The sequence below is a fragment of the Sphaeramia orbicularis genome, chromosome 17 (genome assembly GCF_902148855.1).
Source record: "Sphaeramia orbicularis chromosome 17, fSphaOr1.1, whole genome shotgun sequence".
NCBI classification, from domain to species: domain Eukaryota; kingdom Metazoa; phylum Chordata; class Actinopteri; order Kurtiformes; family Apogonidae; genus Sphaeramia; species Sphaeramia orbicularis.
The window spans coordinates 2,257,512-2,276,806 of NC_043973.1; the positions used below are offsets into that span (position 1 = coordinate 2,257,512).

General features: G+C 39.7%; 1 protein-coding gene across 1 annotated transcript; it reads left to right on the plus strand.

Annotated features, from left to right (window-relative positions):
* Window positions 1-868: 868 nt before the first annotated feature.
* On the plus strand, window positions 869-16,527 carry LOC115436815 (vang-like protein 2). The gene is made up of 7 exons (XM_030159758.1): window positions 869-1,243; window positions 3,269-3,392; window positions 5,768-6,375; window positions 9,248-9,381; window positions 9,633-9,768; window positions 13,119-13,362; window positions 14,530-16,527. Exons 1-7 carry the CDS (start codon window positions 1,173-1,175, stop codon window positions 14,788-14,790), a joined length of 1,578 nt encoding a protein of 525 aa, XP_030015618.1. The 5' UTR covers window positions 869-1,172; the 3' UTR covers window positions 14,791-16,527.
* Window positions 16,528-19,295: the final 2,768 nt, after the last annotated feature.

A 19,295-nucleotide genomic window follows, 5' to 3' on the forward strand; every position in this document is an offset into this window, starting at 1 on the left:
TCTTCTGTGGCATTTGGTCTTGACCACCCAGCATAAAGGGTGACCACCCAGGCTCAGGAACTCTTTCATCCCCCTGGCCATCAGACTGTACAACTCATCACTGAGTGGTCGGGGGGGTGTCTCGGTCTCAGTCATGACCACATTAGGACTGATCCAATGAGACTTTAAAATATCCAAGCACCTTATGTAGTTGGACTACACCTATTTCTCAAACCACCGTAGATCACTTAAATAACCATTACACTTAAATCACTGTTTCACTTTATATCAATGCCCTGAAATGTGTAAATACGATCAGAAGTCTTTATTTACAGTACTGTACAGGAAACCCTTTTGGAGTAGTTCTTTAACAAGTGTCTTTTAGAGTATATATATACTAACCTTAATGTCAACCTGGATACTAACCCACTGTTGTGTTGTGTTCTGCTGTTTTGTTTTTTTGTTTGTTTTTTCTTTGTCTTCTTGTGCTGTATGTAAAGCTGCTGAATACTTGAATTTCCCTCGGGATCAATAAAGTATCTATCTATCTATCTATCTATCTATCTATCTATCTATCTATCTATCTATCTATCTATCTATCTATCTATCTATCTATCTATCTATCTATCTATCTATCTCTCTATCTCTCTATCTCTCTATCTCTCTATCTCTCTATCTCTCTATCTATCTCTCTATCTCTCTCTCATTGAAACTAGTGAAGTAAAACACAAAATGAGTATGCTTACAAATTAAAGTTTTAAAAAATACTAATAGGGGAATAATCCTCGAAAAATAGAATTCACTACAATAATTGACTTCCAGAGCAAATACCCAATGAAGAACAAGTTGTAAATAGTTTCTAAGTGCTTCTGTTTCTGTCTTTCAGATTCCAGCCTCCTGATTCGCTCCCGGTCGTGACTCCCACCCACCATCCTCTCCCATCCCTCTTCCTCCTCCTCCTCTTCCTCCTCTCCTCTCCATTGTCCCACCTCCCTTCTCCTGCTCCCTCCTCGCCCGCCTCCAAGATAGATTCCCTCAGGAGTAAAGTTGACCTGCTCAAGCTGCCCCTCGCTCTCTCCACCAAGTCCATCTCCGAGCGCAAAAGCCAGCTGGGAGGAGTCGGCGAGCAGCGCGGAACGGGGGGAGGAGGAGGAGGCGGGGCTCGCAAGGCCCGCTCACCGCCGACCCGAGACATGGACAACGAGTCTCAGTACTCGGGCTACTCATACAAGTCTTCTCACTCCCGAAGTTCACGCAAACACAGGTGGGTCACAGGTGACACCGTGTCAGAATTTAGACCCTCTTATTTTTAGAAAGTATCGCAGCAGGACTTATGTTTTTCGGTTTCACTCATTTCCTCTCAAGTAGAAAATGATGCACGTAAAACTCAGAGATGTATTCAGATGCACCGCCCTGATTATTGTCCCTGATCAGCATCACTTATGTTAGATTTTTGGTTGGTTCCTTAGATAAGATTAGGGATGTAACCATATGAAAATTTCATATCACGGTTATTGTGACCAAAATTATCACGGTTATCATTATTATCGTGGTATTATTGAAATTGGGCCCAAAATGTTCAAAAAGTACTTGTACACATACAGAAATAATTTAACCAAGTTGTATTAAAAAATAAAATAAAATAAAATAATTGACACAATGTACCTTCTGTTGCAGAAACATTCAAATATTAACCCTTAGTGGTCTGAGCCTATTTGGGCCATTTTTAAGTACTTTTGATTTTGCCTTTATATACTATGTAAAGGAATGTTTACTATACCCATGTTTGGTATCTTTTTTTTCTGCACAATTTCATCTATATCATCTGCCTATTATTTTTTTCACTTTAATCTACTATAAAAACATAAAAGGACAAAAAGCACAAAAAAAAATAAAATCCGATTTGAAAAATGTATATACTTTATTGCATAAATAACACACAGATGCTTCATGAACCTTTTCAAAGACTTTAAAAGTGAGTATTGGTTCCAAATATTAGGTATATAAAATCAAATTTGTAATAAATTAAAACTATACTCAAATATTTGACATAAAAGCAGATCTTTACACAGGGTTTTTTCCCCTGAAAGTGCAGTAATCAAACACAGATCTTATGATAATTAGAATTTTAACTGTAATACTAATCGTCTACAATTTTACATGGTACTTGGAAGGGCAGTCATCAGTGTGCAACTGGCTTAGAATAACAGTATCATCAGAAAATTTGATGACGTGATTGTTCGTCTGCGTGCTTCAACAGTCCTTTGTGTACAAAAGTACAGGAGAGCTGAGGTAACCCTGGGGCATACCTGTGCTACAATATTTCACATCAGACAAGAAACTATTTACCTTCACTTGTTGAGACCTGTTCGTTAAAAAGGAATAAAACCATTTGATAGTAAAAGCATTGACACCCATGTTAATTAGCTTTTTGACAAAGCAACTGAGGTTGCACAGTATTAAAGGCTGAACTAAAATCTGCAAACAGAACTCGTGCATAGGCCTTAGGATCCTCTAAATCAGGGGTCTGAAAACTCATTTTCTCTCAGGGGCCACGTTCAGCCCAATTTGATCTGCAGTGGGCCGGACCAGTAAAATAATAACAGAATAACCTATAAATAATGACAACTCCAAATTTTTGTCCTTGTTTTAGTGCAAAAAAAAAACCCATTAAAATATGAAAGTGCTTACTTTTATAAACTATTAAAATAAAAAAAGATGTGATTAACCTGAAAAAACTGAAATTTCTTAAGAAAAATAAGTGCAATTTTAACAATATTCTGCCTCAACTTATCATTTCTACATGTGCATTATGGATCAGATCTACAAAGACACTAAACACTGAGGAACAGGCATAAAATTGTTAAAATTGTGCTTAATTTTCTTTAGACATTTCAGATTGTTCATATTTGTTCAGGTTATTCACATTTTATTGTTACAGGATAGTTTATAAATGTAAATATTTTCATAATTAAATGTTATTTTTGGCACTAAAACAAAGACAAAAATGTGAAGTTGAAACACAACATTGGAACCAATGTTTAACAGCAGAGAAATTAAGGAAACAAAGCTTTGGTTCAGGAAAATTGTAATCAAATATTTTTTTTAATCAGTTTTAGTCGATTATTCATTTAATTTCTTCACCAATAACCTTAACACCCTTTTGCACAGGTAGTGAAAGTAATCCCACATATGTGTAAATCAGCACTGATTGATGATGAAGTCAGTTCTACTAATAACATGCATGTTCACGTCCACTCAACATACGCGTTACACGTTTGTCTCGTAGGGATCGGAGGGACCGTCACCGCTCTAAAAGCCGGGACAGCAGCAGTCGTGGAGACAAATCGGTGACCATCCAAACTCCTGGAGAACCTCTGCTGGACGCAGAGTCGACTCGAGGAGACGACAGGGTCAGTTCCACTGCTTCCCACAGCTTTGTCCTTTTAAGGCGACCTTTCCTGGAAACACTGAGGCTATGTTATCTTATCAAGTTTTCAGGTAATGGGTAGCTGCACTGGCACTGGACCTGTTTAAAATAAATAGAAATGGAATAAGAAAGTCCATCCCAGTGCACACAACTCCACCATTTACATATATTTTTAGTTGTTGGTAATATGTCTTCATACAACTTGAAGTATTCAGGTATGGACTCACCAAGGTTATTATCATTAACGAAAACTAACAAAATGACGAAAACTAGATGTGTAGAACTGTTGATAAAAACATTTTTAAAAGAAAAAAAAAAAAGAAAAGAAAAAAACGATAACTAACTGAAACTGTATTGTGTGTTTACAAAACTAACTAGAACGTATAAAAATTGGGGATAAAATTCCCTTTGTTTTCGTCTTTGTCAATGTCAGTTTGATACGAAAGCGATTTATTTCCCTCTAGCAATTTTAGCCTGCCCCACCATAGGGTACTTCACAGTCCACCACGTCTTGTCACTTGATGTTTATAGTCGGTTTCTCGTCCCCACTCTACCTGGAAACATGGAGACTACAGTTGGGAGAAAGCAGCAGAGTCCTGTACAGGATTTATTTGAATATGATGGAGAAGAAGAGAAAAGATATAAAGAAACTAAAACCAAACTAAAACTAAGCATTTACAAAAAAATGAAAACTAATCAAAACTAGCAAACCTGCTCTAAAACCAATTAAAACTACCTGAAATAGGGAAAAAAGGTCAAAACTAAATAAAACTAAACTATAATGAAAAATCCAAAACTATTATAATCTTGGTATTCACTACTTCATGACCTCACTGTTGAGTTGTTCTGTTGCTTATTAGGTAACACATCAATTCACATCAACCTTCTAAATATAGTTCTAATGTCAAAGTGAACTATCATTGCTAAGTGTCCTTCTAGGGCCCATCAGACTCTTGAACTCAGCCTCGGGCAGTGGGACTGAGCAGGTGTTGGCATTTCTGTAAATGTTCGCTGCAGTATTCTTATGGATAAGGCATGTTTTCATTAAGGAGACTGGAGAGAAGAGCCGTCTTTAAATAGTAAGGAGGCTTTTTTTCACTTGGATTTAACCTTTACCAGTCAGACACCATTAGTGACGGTGGTGTTAGTCCTGGATCACATCAAGGACACACTAAAGAAACACTGCTTCATCCTGCTGTAGCTTCATGATCCACTTTCACTTATGGATAGACCAGAGGTCAGGCCGTTCTCATGAGTCCTTAAAATGTACTCAGCCTCTACACACACACACATTAACAGGCCTTTCATTCAGACCTCCAGGAGTTTTGGATAGAACATTTTAGTTCAGTGGTTCTGTCTTCCACTGAAACTCTTCCATTATCAGAACAGCACTGACTTAAATGTGATTTTCTGGATTGTCAGAAGATCCGTCACTGTTAAAAAGACAACGTCAACAGTGTCTATAAAGAAATGTGACCAATGAATGGACACAAAACACTTCAAATGACTTTTCTCTTGTCATGTATGTCTTTCTTTTTGACACTTAATTTTTATTCGTTATTTCAACATTAGTTATACAAAACATAAACAAAACAAACATTCGGCAATAGATATTAGTTATAATTCAAAAGTAAAGATAATGGCTACAGTTATGCAGCAGCAATCTAGTTATATCATCTAATTTGAGCAGCGGTACTCACAACACGTAGGACTGTGTGACAAACCACACATGAATTGTCTTTAAAGAAACTAATCCATTTATTCCACCTTCTCATGTAAAGATCAGCTTGCAGCCTCAGCATAAATGTTAATCTCTCCATTTTGTGAATTTCATCTACTATTTTCATCCAGTCCTCTAGCACTGGTGGCTCAAGTTGAAGCCATTTTTGAGTGATTGTGTTTTTTGCTGCAGCACCAAAAATTTTTAGGAGGTATTTGTCATTTATTGACAATTATACAAATAGACAAATGTCATGTATGTCTTTCATATATTTTTTGCATTTGTTTTCATCTCTTTATATCTATTGTGATTTTTGTTTTGTAGTTTTTTGTTTTTTGTTGTTTTTTTTTTTTACATAATTTGACATAATGTAATAAGACAAAAATACATAGTTTTTGGTTTGTTACATGTTTTATGACTGAGGCCACTCCACTATATTTTACATTCAGCATTTCTAAACTTTTCCGGATGACTCTTTTCTTCTACTATTATCTACTCTTACAGTTGATAATCCAATTACATCTCCATTTTGGATCCTGACCCTGAGTTTGGGAAAGATCTTTAGTGTATTACTGACCGTATGAAAGGGTCAAAATAATTTCATCCATCAAGCTAACGTCTGTGTGTTGGTTTCACAGGATGATAACTGGGGCGAGACCACCACCGTGGTGACTGGGACCTCCGAACACAGCATCTCTAATGAGGACCTGACCCGCGTTACCAAAGACTTGGAGGAGTCGACTCCTCTGGAGTGCAAGCGCTTCCTGGGCCCCGCTCTGGGCGGCTGTCTGAGCTTCTTCGCTCTGGTCACGCCTTTAGCCTTCCTCATCCTCCCTCAGGTGCTGTGGCGCGACGCCCTAGAGCCCTGTGGAACCCCCTGTGAAGGTCTCTACGTGTCTCTGGCCTTCAAGCTGCTGGTCCTCCTCATCTCGTCCTGGGCTCTGTTCCTCCGGCCCCCTCGCGCCACCCTCCCTCGCTTCTTTGTCTTCCGCTGCCTGCTGATGGTGCTGGTGTTTCTGTTTGTGGCGTCATACTGGTTGTTCTATGGCGTGCGGGTGCTGGAGCCCAGGGAGCGGGACTACAGGGGTATTGTGGAGTACGCCGCCTCGCTGGTGGATGCCCTGCTCTTCATCCAGTACTTGGCTCTGGTTCTGTTGGAGGTCCGACACCTGCAGCCCGCCTTCTGCCTCAAGGTGGTCCGCAGCACTGACGGAGCCAGCAGGTTCTACAACGTGGGCCACCTCAGGTGAGTGGACCTGACAGGACCTAAGGACAGTGTTTATAGAACCACAGCGTCCCTCTGGGGGGGCACAGCAGGGGTATAACATACACATATACATACAGATACACATATATACACACATACACATATACACACACACACATACACACATACACATATACACACACATACACATAGCTACATGTACATATACATATACACATATACAGTACATATACACACACGTATACATATACATACACATATACACACATATATACATATACACACACATATACATATACACACACATACACATATACACACACATACACATATACACATACATATACATATACACCACACACACACACATATACACACACATACACATAGCTACATGTACATATACATATACACATATACAGTACATATACACACACATATACATACACATATACACACATATATATATATATATACACACACATATCCATATACATATACATACACATATACACACTTAGATATACACATATATACATATCCATACATATACATATACATATCCATACATATACATATCAGCTAAAATTTACTTAGGGGGTCAAATGAGTGTCCATTTTTGTCAAAAAAAAAGTTGTGAGAAATGCATAGAACTGTGTTGAAATAATACTAACACATTTGTGCGCAGACTACTGGTATTATTTGACAGTGGAAGTTATACTTTCAGAAATATTGGATTTGGAATATGGTATGATAGGGTTAGGGTTAATATGGTCTAATAACCCAAACACCTGGCGGGGGGGACATTGAAATTAATAAATTCAGTATAGAACAGAATATAGCATAGAATATAAAATAATAACACAGAATAGAAGAAAATAAATTACAATAGAATTCTTAAAATAGAAAGAGCATAAATAACTGGTGGATGGACGTGACAGTGGACGGACGTGACATTACCCATGATGCTCTGGTCAGTACCATTACTTTATTAGTAATAAACTTATAGACTTACTATTGCTAATTATCCTCTTATTCATAAGTGTTCGTATTGTGGATCTAAAACAATCCCAGCTGACACAAAAACACTAAATGTGTCAGTGGACGGATGTGACATGGTTGTTGTGGATCCCATCATACTGATGCTCTGCAGCCATGTCAGCGTTTACACTAATGATCCCTGTGCAAAAACTAGTATCAGAATTATTTATTGTATAGTTTATCATCAGACTGAAGAGGAAAGAACAATATAGAATTGCTATTTCTTTATAAAAATGCTGATTATTAGAAAACTGTTGATTTAAAAAGTGACGTGTGACATTCTTCATGTATGTATTGGTGTAACATAAGCAGGATGGATCAGCACCATACTCCAGATTGAACCTGTACAAATAAAACATGATATGTAGGATAGAATCTTGTAAGAAAAATTGGGGAATCTAAAAGAATAGAATATTTGTTTTTCAGGTAAATTCAGTTCAAATAGAACTTGGCCATTTGTGACATGAAAATATAGCATTAATTGTGATGAAATTGGACATTTTGAGCTGAAAACATAGTTCATATGAGCATCAACATGTTGAACAGAACTGAAATCCTGTAAATTTGCAGAACTAGCATTTACCAACACAAAGTTCCTTTCTGGATTCACTTATATTGATTTCTTATGCACAAAGACAGCAATAAGACCTCTAAGCACATTTTAGCTGATATATACACACACATATACATATACATATACATATACATACATGTAGGTACACCAGGAATTCTGTCCGTCTGTCCAAGATTTTTGTCCAACCCATTTCTCAGACACTATTCACTTGATTCTTTTCAAATTTCACTGACACGTTGTTTTACATGTTAGTTTTTCTTAATTTTTGCCTTTTTAAAAAACATATATATATATATACATTTTTGAAAAGTTTTTAAAAAGATTGAAAGTTAAGACTCAAAAGTAATCCCTGGGTGGGTGGGGTATCAGTGAGCAGGAGGGGCAAAGTGTTGTGTGACTGGATGGCGATATTAATAAGCTCTGCCTATTTTTTCACTAGTTGAGTTGGTTTTGGTTTTGCCAGTGTTGTAGACACATAAACCACTGTGATTTATTCAGACTGGCTGAACTGACTATTATGACGGGTTGTGTCGTACATCAGACTGATGGCAACGGTGTCACAGTATGAAATTCAAGTAGTTTTGCATCAGTAATAAGCAACATGACAATGTGATGAACATAATATTATGTTTGCTTTAAACCAAGTAATGGAAGTGAAGTGATTTACTGTAGAGCAAAAGCTGGTGACACAAAGGAGGATCAACAAATGTGCTCATATCAGATCACATATCAGATCACATATCTGGTAAACAACATTTCCATGTGTTTGGAGACATGAGATACTAAAACTGCGCCGCTGGGCCAATGAGGCTGATTTGAAGCTGATGAAAGAAATGATGTTTTTTCAGGTTTTTTCTTATATTTCCAGAGACTAAGACACCGAAATGATTTTTTGTTTGTATTTGACTAAAAAAAAGTCTTATTGCATAGTTCTTTGATTATATTATTAGCACCTGACAGAACAAAGATTTGGTGTGTTCAAGTCAAAATTGATAGAGTTTGTTCATTTTCTTTAAACACATCACTGATGTATTGTGGATTTAAAACAGTATCAACCAGCTGCATCATTCAGCATCATAAAGTCTATTCTGTAATAAAATAAAAGCCAGTGTTAAGGTTAGTTTCAGTTCTCCTGGATAGAATAAAATACCAGGGAAACTGTACCAAGCTTTTCATTTTAATGATAAATACAGTTATTTATCGGTGTGTGAAGTCTTTGTGCTGTTCGCGGCTGATCTGGGGTCTGTACTTACACTGACTGACTGTGTGTTTCAGTATCCAGAGGGCAGCTGTCTGGGTGTTGGACCATTATTACAGTGACTTCTCCGTCTATAACCCTGCTCTGCTCAATCTGCCCAAGTCCATCCTGTCCAAGAAGATGACCGGCTTCAAGGTTTACTCCCTGGATGGTAAACACAGCCTCATCACACCTCTGACGCCACTCCTCTAATCCATGAGTCCACTAATATCCCTGTTGTTCATTCTGTCATTACATCACTGCCACACAGGCTTAAACCACCATCTTATTATTTTTATTACACATAACAGATGACCTCATCTTGTTCTGGAGTTCACATTTAGCGCACATTCAACCCTTTACTAGTGTCAGATCTCAACTACAGACGTGTTGATTCTTCCTTGTGCATGTGTTGTCTTGTAGAAAATACCACCAATAACTCCACAGGCCAGTCTCGGGCCATGATCGCAGCTGCCGCCCGGAGGAGAGACAACTCCCACAACGAGTACTACTACGAGGAGGCTGAGATGGACCGCCGGGTCCGCAAACGCAAGGCCAGGTCAGAAACAAACACAGCCTGCTTTTGTTAAAGGTGCTGTATGGAAGAAGTATGTTGTAAGTCAGGGGTCTGCAACCTTTATTATCAAAAGAGCCATTTTGCCCCCTCTTCCACCAAAAAAAAATAGTCTGGAGCCACAAAAAATAACAGCTTATAAACTTTTAAAGGTTTTAATCTTCTTTTACATTTTATCTGTTACAACCACTGAATACAACAAACAGAAGTGCAGTGTAGAATGGATTCTGGAGTATGATTACTCCAAAAGTACACAGTAAAAGTAGTTCACAGTATTTGTGCTAATAGTATATGAAGTACTGATACCAAAAATACCAAATTCACGAGGCACTTATTGAAAAAATTAATTTTATTCATCATTGAATTTAGTCTTAAAGCCGATTTCAGACGAAAAAACAAACACTTTTGAAGCTTGGAGGGGATTTTTGAGTATGATTACTCCAAAAGTACAGAGTAAATGTAATTCATAGTATTTGTGCTAATAGTATATGAAGTACTAATACCAAATATACCAAATTCACAAGGTACTTATTGGCAAAATTAATTTTATTCATCATTGAATTTAGTCTTAAAGCCGATTTCAGATGAAAAAACACACTTTTGTAGCTTGGAAGGGAATCTGTTGTAGGATTACCCCAAAAGTACACAGTACTCATACTCATACAGTCGCTGTGTGAAAAGTATTGCTATTTATGGAAATGATTCTCCTCCAAACTCAACACTGCCTCTGCAGTTACTAGTTGTACTGCTCCATATTCTCTGTCTGGATTCACATCTGCAAACTCCCAGAAAATGGACAGAATTACTTTAGCAATATACAAAGGACGGACAGAACCCTCCGTCCGTCTGCTTCTTCGTCTTTAACGTAGAGCATAAATGAGACCTTACTTTTGTAATTGAAGGCACATTCGCTCCATGCTGCTCATCTACCGTAATTGTCGAATGAGTAGCGCACAAGAAAAACGTTAGCGGCTAGTTTGACTGCAGTAAAGGGAGGAGCCACTACAAGGAGGAGGAAGAGACACAGGTTGCCGACCCCTGTTCTCAGTAATCCTAAAATGGCCCTGACTGTCACCAGACATTAAGGAATCCTGTTCATTTCAAATACTGATATCACTGACAGTAGTAGTCATAGCCACAGTATTTGCATTTGAAAAGCTCAGTGTCAGCCCCTAAATAATGTATATGTTGTCAGTTTCCGTTTTGGTCTGATGCTCTGCCCATCACCTATCTGCCAATCACCAAGTCAGTAGTGTTTGGACATCCAGGTTGCCGCAGCTGGAACATTTGTGATCATAAATGTCTGACGTGACTAAACCTAAAAGGCCTCTTACGCCATGTTCAGACTGCAGGTAAATGTGGCCCAAATCTGATTTTTGTCCCCTATGTGACTCAGGTCAGATGCTTTCATGACAGTATGATTTTGGCCACTTTCAAATATGGTACTGAATCGGATACATACCGGATTTTTAAAAAATGCGACTGCAGTCTGAACAGCCAGGTCACATTTATCCATCCTTTCCAGTTCCTCCCGTCATTGACACAGCAAACATAGAGACCTGGGGGTATGTTATTTTGAGTTTCTGACTAGTTTAATGCATTTACAATTTCCATACACGTAAATGTTGCACTATCCACGGGCTGACCTGTAGCACCACAGTGTTTTCATGTGGGTCACTTCAGGGTCACATTCAGTTCATAGTCAAGACGATGCATTTAATGTGTAATATGAACGAGCACACAAAAAAATCAGAATTGAGCAATAAATTGGAAATGGGCATTAAGGCCTGCAGTGTAAATGTAGTTTTATTACTCCCAAATATGTCATGACAAAGTGAGAAACAAAACAGGGATAGGTAGAGGAGATGCTTTTGAAACATGACGTTTACTCGTGCCTTTTCTTCATAAGCTAATGTTTATACACTTAAAACAAATGAAATCCCAGTCGTATCTTTGTCCAATTCAAGTCCAAGTAAACACTTTTCATATTCATCCCTGTCCACATGGGCCACTGGTGAACAGCTGTGGGAGAAACACATGGGGTCTGGCGCCTCCTGCTGATTGGTTGGACTGTTACTGTTACACACACTGTCCAAATGAAGCTTCTGTTTGGTTTCTGTAGCTTCAGGTTTACAGTAGTGATGGGTAAATGACGCCTCATGGGGTGTGTGGCATGTTCCCCTAATTGTGTCATACCGTGTTGACACAGTGTTGATGTGGCTTCATGGGGACATCTGGTGGACTTTAAAAGTCATTGCAGGCTGCCAGGGTGCAGAGTGGAGTGTTTTTTCAGTGGACAGGGTGGACGCCAAATGATTAATTAAAGCACTTACTGAATGAAAGAGAGGTGGATGTATTCCAATTAATTTCGATGTAATCAAAATAATAAGTGGTAGATCCAGAAAAAAAGGAATGGGGGGGGTTCTATATGTACATATATATGTGATATCCTTCTCTGAATTGTTATATTCCTGCTCAGCAGGACTGCTTGCTTAGTTTACACAACATACTGTGTATTATGGTCATATTTCACACACAATATACACTTTAACCTTAAAGATGGGGTCTGAGGTCTTAGAAAAACGGTTCGAGCTGCTACATTTTGAAAATACTCAATTCAAAAGTCCAAACCCCTTTCTTCAGACATTCCTCTGAAGCCACACCTCCAGAGTACTGGCACGCGCAGTGATTGTTCCCGTGAGTTCACGAGCGCTGCACAGCAACAGTTCACCAGCTGAGGCTCCAGCCCCGTCCCCAGCTCCGGCCCCATACGGCCCTGGCTCGGGCTACGGCCTGGCCCCAGCTCTGGCCCCAGCTCCGGCTCTGACCCCAGCTGAGAATCCGGTTCCGTACAGACCCGCCTCGGGCTCCGATGCCGGCTACGGCCCCAGCTCTGACCCCGCCTGAGGCTCCATCCCCGGCCCTGGCCCTGGCTCCGGCCCTGTACAGCCCTGGCTCCAGCCCCTTACGTCCCCCCCTCAGACTCTGACGCTGACTACGGCCCCAGCTCCGGCTCCGACCCCGGCTGAGGCTGAGGCTCCAGCTTGCATATCCATGCATGCCTCATTCAGTCCTCCTTTACATGGGTTTTTTTTCCCCTAAAAGCGCGGTAATCAAACACGGTTATCATGATAATTAGAATTTATATGGTAATACTAACCATCTGCAATTTTACTGCGGTTTTATCATTATACAGGAAATCGTTACATCCCTAGTTGAGTGTGAAATGGTTTGAACCAGTGTAACCGAGCACAGATGCGGTGTTTGTGTTGACTGTTGGGTGTACGCTCAGGTTCTCACACAGTCTAACGGTATGTGTGTTTCCTAACTGCCAGGTTGGTGGTGGCGGTGGAGGAGGCCTTCACACACATCAAACGTCTCCACGAAGAAGAGGCCGCCTCGTCGCCCAAACATCCCAGGGAGGTGATGGACCCTCGGGAGGCGGCTCAAGCCATTTTTGCCCCCATGGCCCGGGCCATGCAGAAGTACCTGAGGACCACCCGACAGCAGGCCTTTCACAGCATGGAGAGCATCCTCACACACCTGCAGTTCTGCATCACACACAACATGACGCCCAAGGTAACACACACAAGCCCACCGTTTACAACAGGAGCTGGGGGGTGGGGGGGTTTGGCTTTACTCCACTGCCTGTAAACGTCAGGTGACTAAAGCAGAAGTCAGTGTTTCACACTTACACCCTTTGTTGGTATATTTGGTGGTTTTTCACACCCTCTACAGCAGGGGTCTCAAACATGCGGCCCGGGGGCCAAATGCAGCCCACCAAAGGTTCCAATCCGGCCCATGAGATGAATTTGAATTCCACTGTCAAGGCTGTCAAACTCATTGAAGTTCAGGTTCCACATACAGACCAATATGATCTACAGTAAAATAATAACATAATAACCTACAAAAATAATGATTCCATATTTTCTTCTCTGTTTGATGTGAAAAAAATATTACACTATGCCGATAAACTTCAAATTTTTGTCTGTTTTAGTGCAAAAAATCCCATTAAATTATGGAAATATTTACATGTACAAACTATCCTTTAAAAATAAAATGTGAATAACCTGAAATGTCTAAAGAAAATTAAGTCCAGTTTTAACCATTTTCTGCCTGTTCCTCAGTGTGTAGTGTCTTTGTAGATCTGATCCATAATGCACTTGTACAAATGATAAGTTGAGGCAGAATATTGTTAACATTGCTCTTTTTACCTCCGCCAAGGAGGTTATGTTTTTGTCGGTGTTGGTTTGTCTGTCCGTGTGCAAGATAACTCAAAAAGTTCTGGACGGATGTGGATGAAAATTTCAGGAAATGTTAATACTGGTGCAAGGAACAAATGACTAAATTTTGGTGGGGGTGGGGGGGCACGGGGGCCAACTGATCTGCCTTGGCGGAGGTCTGCGCTCTCCAAGTGCTTCTAGTTTTTCTTAAGAAATGTCAGTTTTTTCAGGTTATTCACATCTTTTTTGTTTGTATAGTGTATAAAAGTATTTTCATCATTTAATGAGGTTTTTTGCAGTAAAACACAGACAAAAATTTGGAGTTGTCATTATTTAGAGATTATTCTGTTATTATTTCACTGGTCCGGCCCACTGGAGATCAAATCAGGCTGAATGTGGAACCCGAAAGAAAATGAGTTTGAGAGCCCTGCACTAGACGGTGCCAGTGTGGACTTGGACCCGTCACTCGGTCTGTTCCGGTTCCGGTCTCGGTGTTCTGATCCCGGTTCTGTTGTGTCCTCAGGCGTTCCTGGAGCGGTACCTGACCCCGGGCCCCACCATGCAGTACCAGCAGCAGAACGGCAGGGGGCGCCAGTGGACTCTGGTGAGCGAGGAGCCCGTCACCTCGTCTCTGCGTCAGGGTCTGGTGTTCAGCCTGCGGCGCCTGGACTTCTCCCTGGTCGTTACGGTGACGCCCCTCCCCTTCCTGCGACTCGGGGAGGAGTTCATCGACCCAAAGAGCCACAAGTTTGTCATGAGGCTGCAGTCGGAGACCTCAGTGTAAAGACCTGACCCCCCCACCCTCCCACCCCACCTGACCCCTGGGCCCCCCCTGTTGGATCACTAATGTAGCAGGACCTGTAGTGACCATGTGATCCACTCCAACCAATCATATCTTCTGTCTGACACAAAAAACCCTTGAAGCACGAGTACAAATGGCTGTTCTGTGTTCGTCACAGGTTGAACTGTGATCACTTGGATGATTGTCTGGAACTAAAGAGGCCTTGACTTTAACTCTTCCTGTTACAGCTGTTAACACTCTGTTTTTCTAAAGGGGACTTCCGTCGTTTTTTTTCTGTAACCACTGGACTACATAAGTACGCTGACTCGACACAAGAGCACCGGAGGAGGGGGATTACATCAGGCCTAAAGACAGACCAATAGCAGCTCAGCTCTGCTCTACCACTGTTTGGTTCCTGTCTCTGTTTTTTTTTTTTTGTTAGACAGTGTGATTTTTGTACTCACAGAATGTAGCATTGAATTAACATGAGGCTTCTGCGACTTTAGGCCAAACTGTGTTTGAATGTGACTGTAAAGGAAAGTGGAAGAACATTCCAGACTCTTTATATTACCTACTGTTGACGTATGCAGCTGTCATTCTACTCTACACTGGCCTTTTTAAAAATCCTCCTGTAGTTTCAACTGATCAACAGGTTGTCTGTATCTGGATAAAACTAGAATGGTCCTGGATCTGGCAGAAAACTAAAACCCAAACTGTTTCTGTGTGTTCTTACATGCACTCATAGGGTTTTTAGTTTGACCAAACCACTTCCACAATTTATCAGTTTTAGGATCAGATGTGAGTGTGGTTTGAAGATAGTTTGAAGAGTTTGGCCACAATCTGCAGAAAGGGTATTAACTCTAACTTCCGTAGAAACACGACATCGATCTTTCAGGGTTAGGTTCGAACAAGGACACGACAGACGAGTGTCGGTCTGGGGTTGGATCATGAACTCAGCCCAGACTCAGTGCATTCAGTCAGAAGCAACAACAAACTATGTCCAGTCTCTTAAAAAACAGCAGCTGCACTGGTTTTAATATGTTTTACAGACATGTTGAAGTGGAGTTGAAACATGGACAGAAAAATCCATTTTTCACTGTTATGGACAATTTAGGATTTGAATCATTTTCTGCCAACACGTCCAAAGACAAACCATGTTTATTAAAATATGTCATTTTCAATCAGAGAAACACATTCACAATGAATAGATTACAAGAATTAATAAGCTTTAATTTTTTATTTTTGTTGAGCAAGAAATGTCTCCAAATGAATCCACTCAGTTTTGTAACGTAGATGTTTTGACACTTTTCATAAGCCAAACTTCAGTTAATCTTCCCTGTTTTCAAGTATTGCTGAGGAGTGTCTATGGAACTGGAGCAGTCATTTTCACACAACTTTTATCTCTTATTAGTGGTTATTACCATTTTTACTGTTGGCATTTTTCTAAAGGCAGTTGGGAATGACCTTTGCACAAAAGCTGATGTAAACCTGACACTGTAATAATGGGCTGATTCATCTGATCAGACATCCTCATAAAGGGCTACAACTGTCAGAGTAAATGAACATATTACAGAGACCACACTCGTACCAGTTTAAGTGGATACTGAGAATAGGTTCAGCGCTGCCCCTTGTGTGACTAAGGTGTTAAAACTACTCATCACAGTGTTAAAAACGCTCCTTCTGAGGTAGAAGTGAAGCTGTGGTGTTGTTTTACTCAAAGCTACTAGACTCCTTTGACAAAAAGAGTCGTATTTACTGAACAGAACATGGAGTTCCTGGTTTACTGCTGCTTCGATCTGTTCGTTAATCCATCAAGAACCACAGTAATAACGAACTAACTGTTCACCACAACAGCAGACCATCTACTGGGAAATAAAAGGACTGGTTTTGTCAGAAGAGTCCGGTTTTAGAGATCTCCTCAGATCCACCGTTTACTGTAGGAAAACCATCCCATAGGCAGGGCTCTCAAACTCATTTTCCTTCAGGTTCCACATTCAGCCTGATTTGATCTGAAGTGGACTGAACCAATAAAATAATAACCTATGAATAATGACAACTCCAAATTTTTGTCTTTGTTTTAGAGTAAAGAAAAAAAAAACATTAAATTATGAAAATACTTACTTTTATAAACTATTCAAACCAAAAAGATGTGAATAACCTGAAAAAACTGACATTTCTTAAGGAAAATCAGTGCAATTTTAACAATATTCTGCCTCAACTTCTCATTAGTCCATGTGCATTATGGATCAGATCTACAAAGACACTAAACACTGAGGAACAGGAAGAAAATGGTTAAAATTGTGCTTAATTTTCCTTAGACATTTTAGGTTCATATTTGTTCAGGTTATTCACATTTTATTGTTACAGGATAGTTTGTAAATGTAAATATTTTCATAATTTAATGTTGTTTTCTGCACTGAAACAAAGACAAAAATTTCAAGTTGTTAATTCAAGATTTTTTTTACAGAATTCAACATTTTTTGCTAAATTTAAGACTTTTTTTTTTGCTTAATTCAAGATTGTTTTTTTTTTTTAACTTAATTAAAGATTTTTTTTGCTTAATTCAACATTTTTTCCTTAATTCAAGCTACATTGTTTTTTGCTTAATTCAATTCAAGTCTGTGGAATTTTTGACTTTCTAAATTCATCCCACGGGCCGGATTGGAACCTTTGGTGGGTCGCATTTGGCCCCTGGGCCGCATGTTTGTAAATATTTTCATAATTTAATGTTGTTTTCTGCACTCAAACAAAGACAAAAATTTGAAGTTGTTAATTCAAGATTTTTTGCGGAATTCAAGATTTTTTGATAAATTTAAGATTTTTTTTTGTTTTGCATAATTCAAGATTTTTTTGCTTAATTCAACATTTTTTCCTTAATTCAAGCTAATTTTTTTTTTTGCTTAATTCAATTCAAGACTGTGGAATTTTTGACTTCGTAAATTCATCCCAGGGCCGGATTGGAACCTTTGGTGCGCCACATTTGGCCCCTGGGCCGCATGTTTGAGACCCCTGCCATAAGGACAACTATAACATCCAAACCTATATTAAAAAGCAGATGTAACCTCAGTCTTTTGTACCACTGGGTTAGACGTCAGCACAAAACCACAAAATGTCAAAGCAAAACCTCGGCGACCGTAGAAGGCGTTTATCTGATTGTACTGTTGGTTGCCGTTGGAAACTGTCTTTATCCAGATACAGATCATGTTGTGTCGGGTGGAAATTTTAGTTTTTAATAACAGCTTATATATCCTCCAGAGGGGGCAGGATTGAAGCCCACTTGAGTATATTTGTAATTACCCCCCCCCCCCCCCTTTCCTCCAAACCAGACCTGTGATTGTAATCCGTGTCCTTCTTCTATCACCGCCGTGTGCCACGAGCTGAACACCAGAACACGCTGCCTCTATCTGGACCACTCAGAACCGCCTTAGTCCGACCTGGACCGGCCCGGTCCGGGTCCCCGATCTCACTGTAACGCACCACAAAACGCTATGAAGTGGACCCGTCTGAGCCACAGCGCCACCCACTGTTTCCCCTTTCCAACGACTGTGGGACATTTCATCTGAAATGCACAATGATTGTTTTTTTTTAATGCATGCTAGATTTATTTTGGGCTCCAAATCTGTTTTGATAATAACCTGTTTTCTATCCCCTTTTTTTAAAGGCGCCTAAGTTATGACGATGCAATTTTCCCCCGAATGTTTTTACTTTTTGGAAAACAGCCGGCTTGTACAAAAAACAAAAAAACAATTTGTAGATTTGTCTGTGTATTTTTCTCTTTGCCTTCAGTAGATGTAGCCTGTATAGGAAACGCATTAGGCCTTTTTTCCATTATTAAACCATTTATTATTCCTTACATGTGGACTTTGTCGATTCTGTTGTCGTGTTTGATGCCTTTTTTTGGGTAAAAGACAGAAGGTCAGAAAGAGGAAGCGTTGGAGGATGGGTGATTCTATTTTCATCTGTGAACAAAATGGGTGTCTGTGTTTGGACGGTTGTGGTTTTGGTGTTGCAGCTAAACCAGATTCTGCTTTTCTGCTCTCACGGCAGAAAAACAAAGCTGGAGAACCTCGTTGCTCATGTTTTTTTAGTAGATCTGTTCGTCTAAACAAGATCATTCAGCTCATATTGAGTTAGACTGAACCTGTAGCAAGACAAAACAAAGGTTTGCATCATATCCCAGAACAGGAACAAGGTCATGTCATTTATTTTAACCTCCTCAGATCCAGGAAATGTCAGCAAAGTATAAGCTTTTTTTTTTTTTTTATTTTTTATTAAATAAGTCCCTTTATTGGAAACATCATGATGCAACAGTTTTTTCAGATGCAGTTTTTAAAATTTGTCTGGAATGTCCTTTGTGGTGGACAGTTTTCTTTTCTTTTTTGTTGTATAAAGTTGTGAAACTCTTGTCCACAAATGTGAACAGAAAACCCAGAGCTGGGTCTGAGGAGGTTAAGACTTATAAAACTACTTTTTCCAGTAACAGAATGTCTCAGTTTAAGACTTGGTGC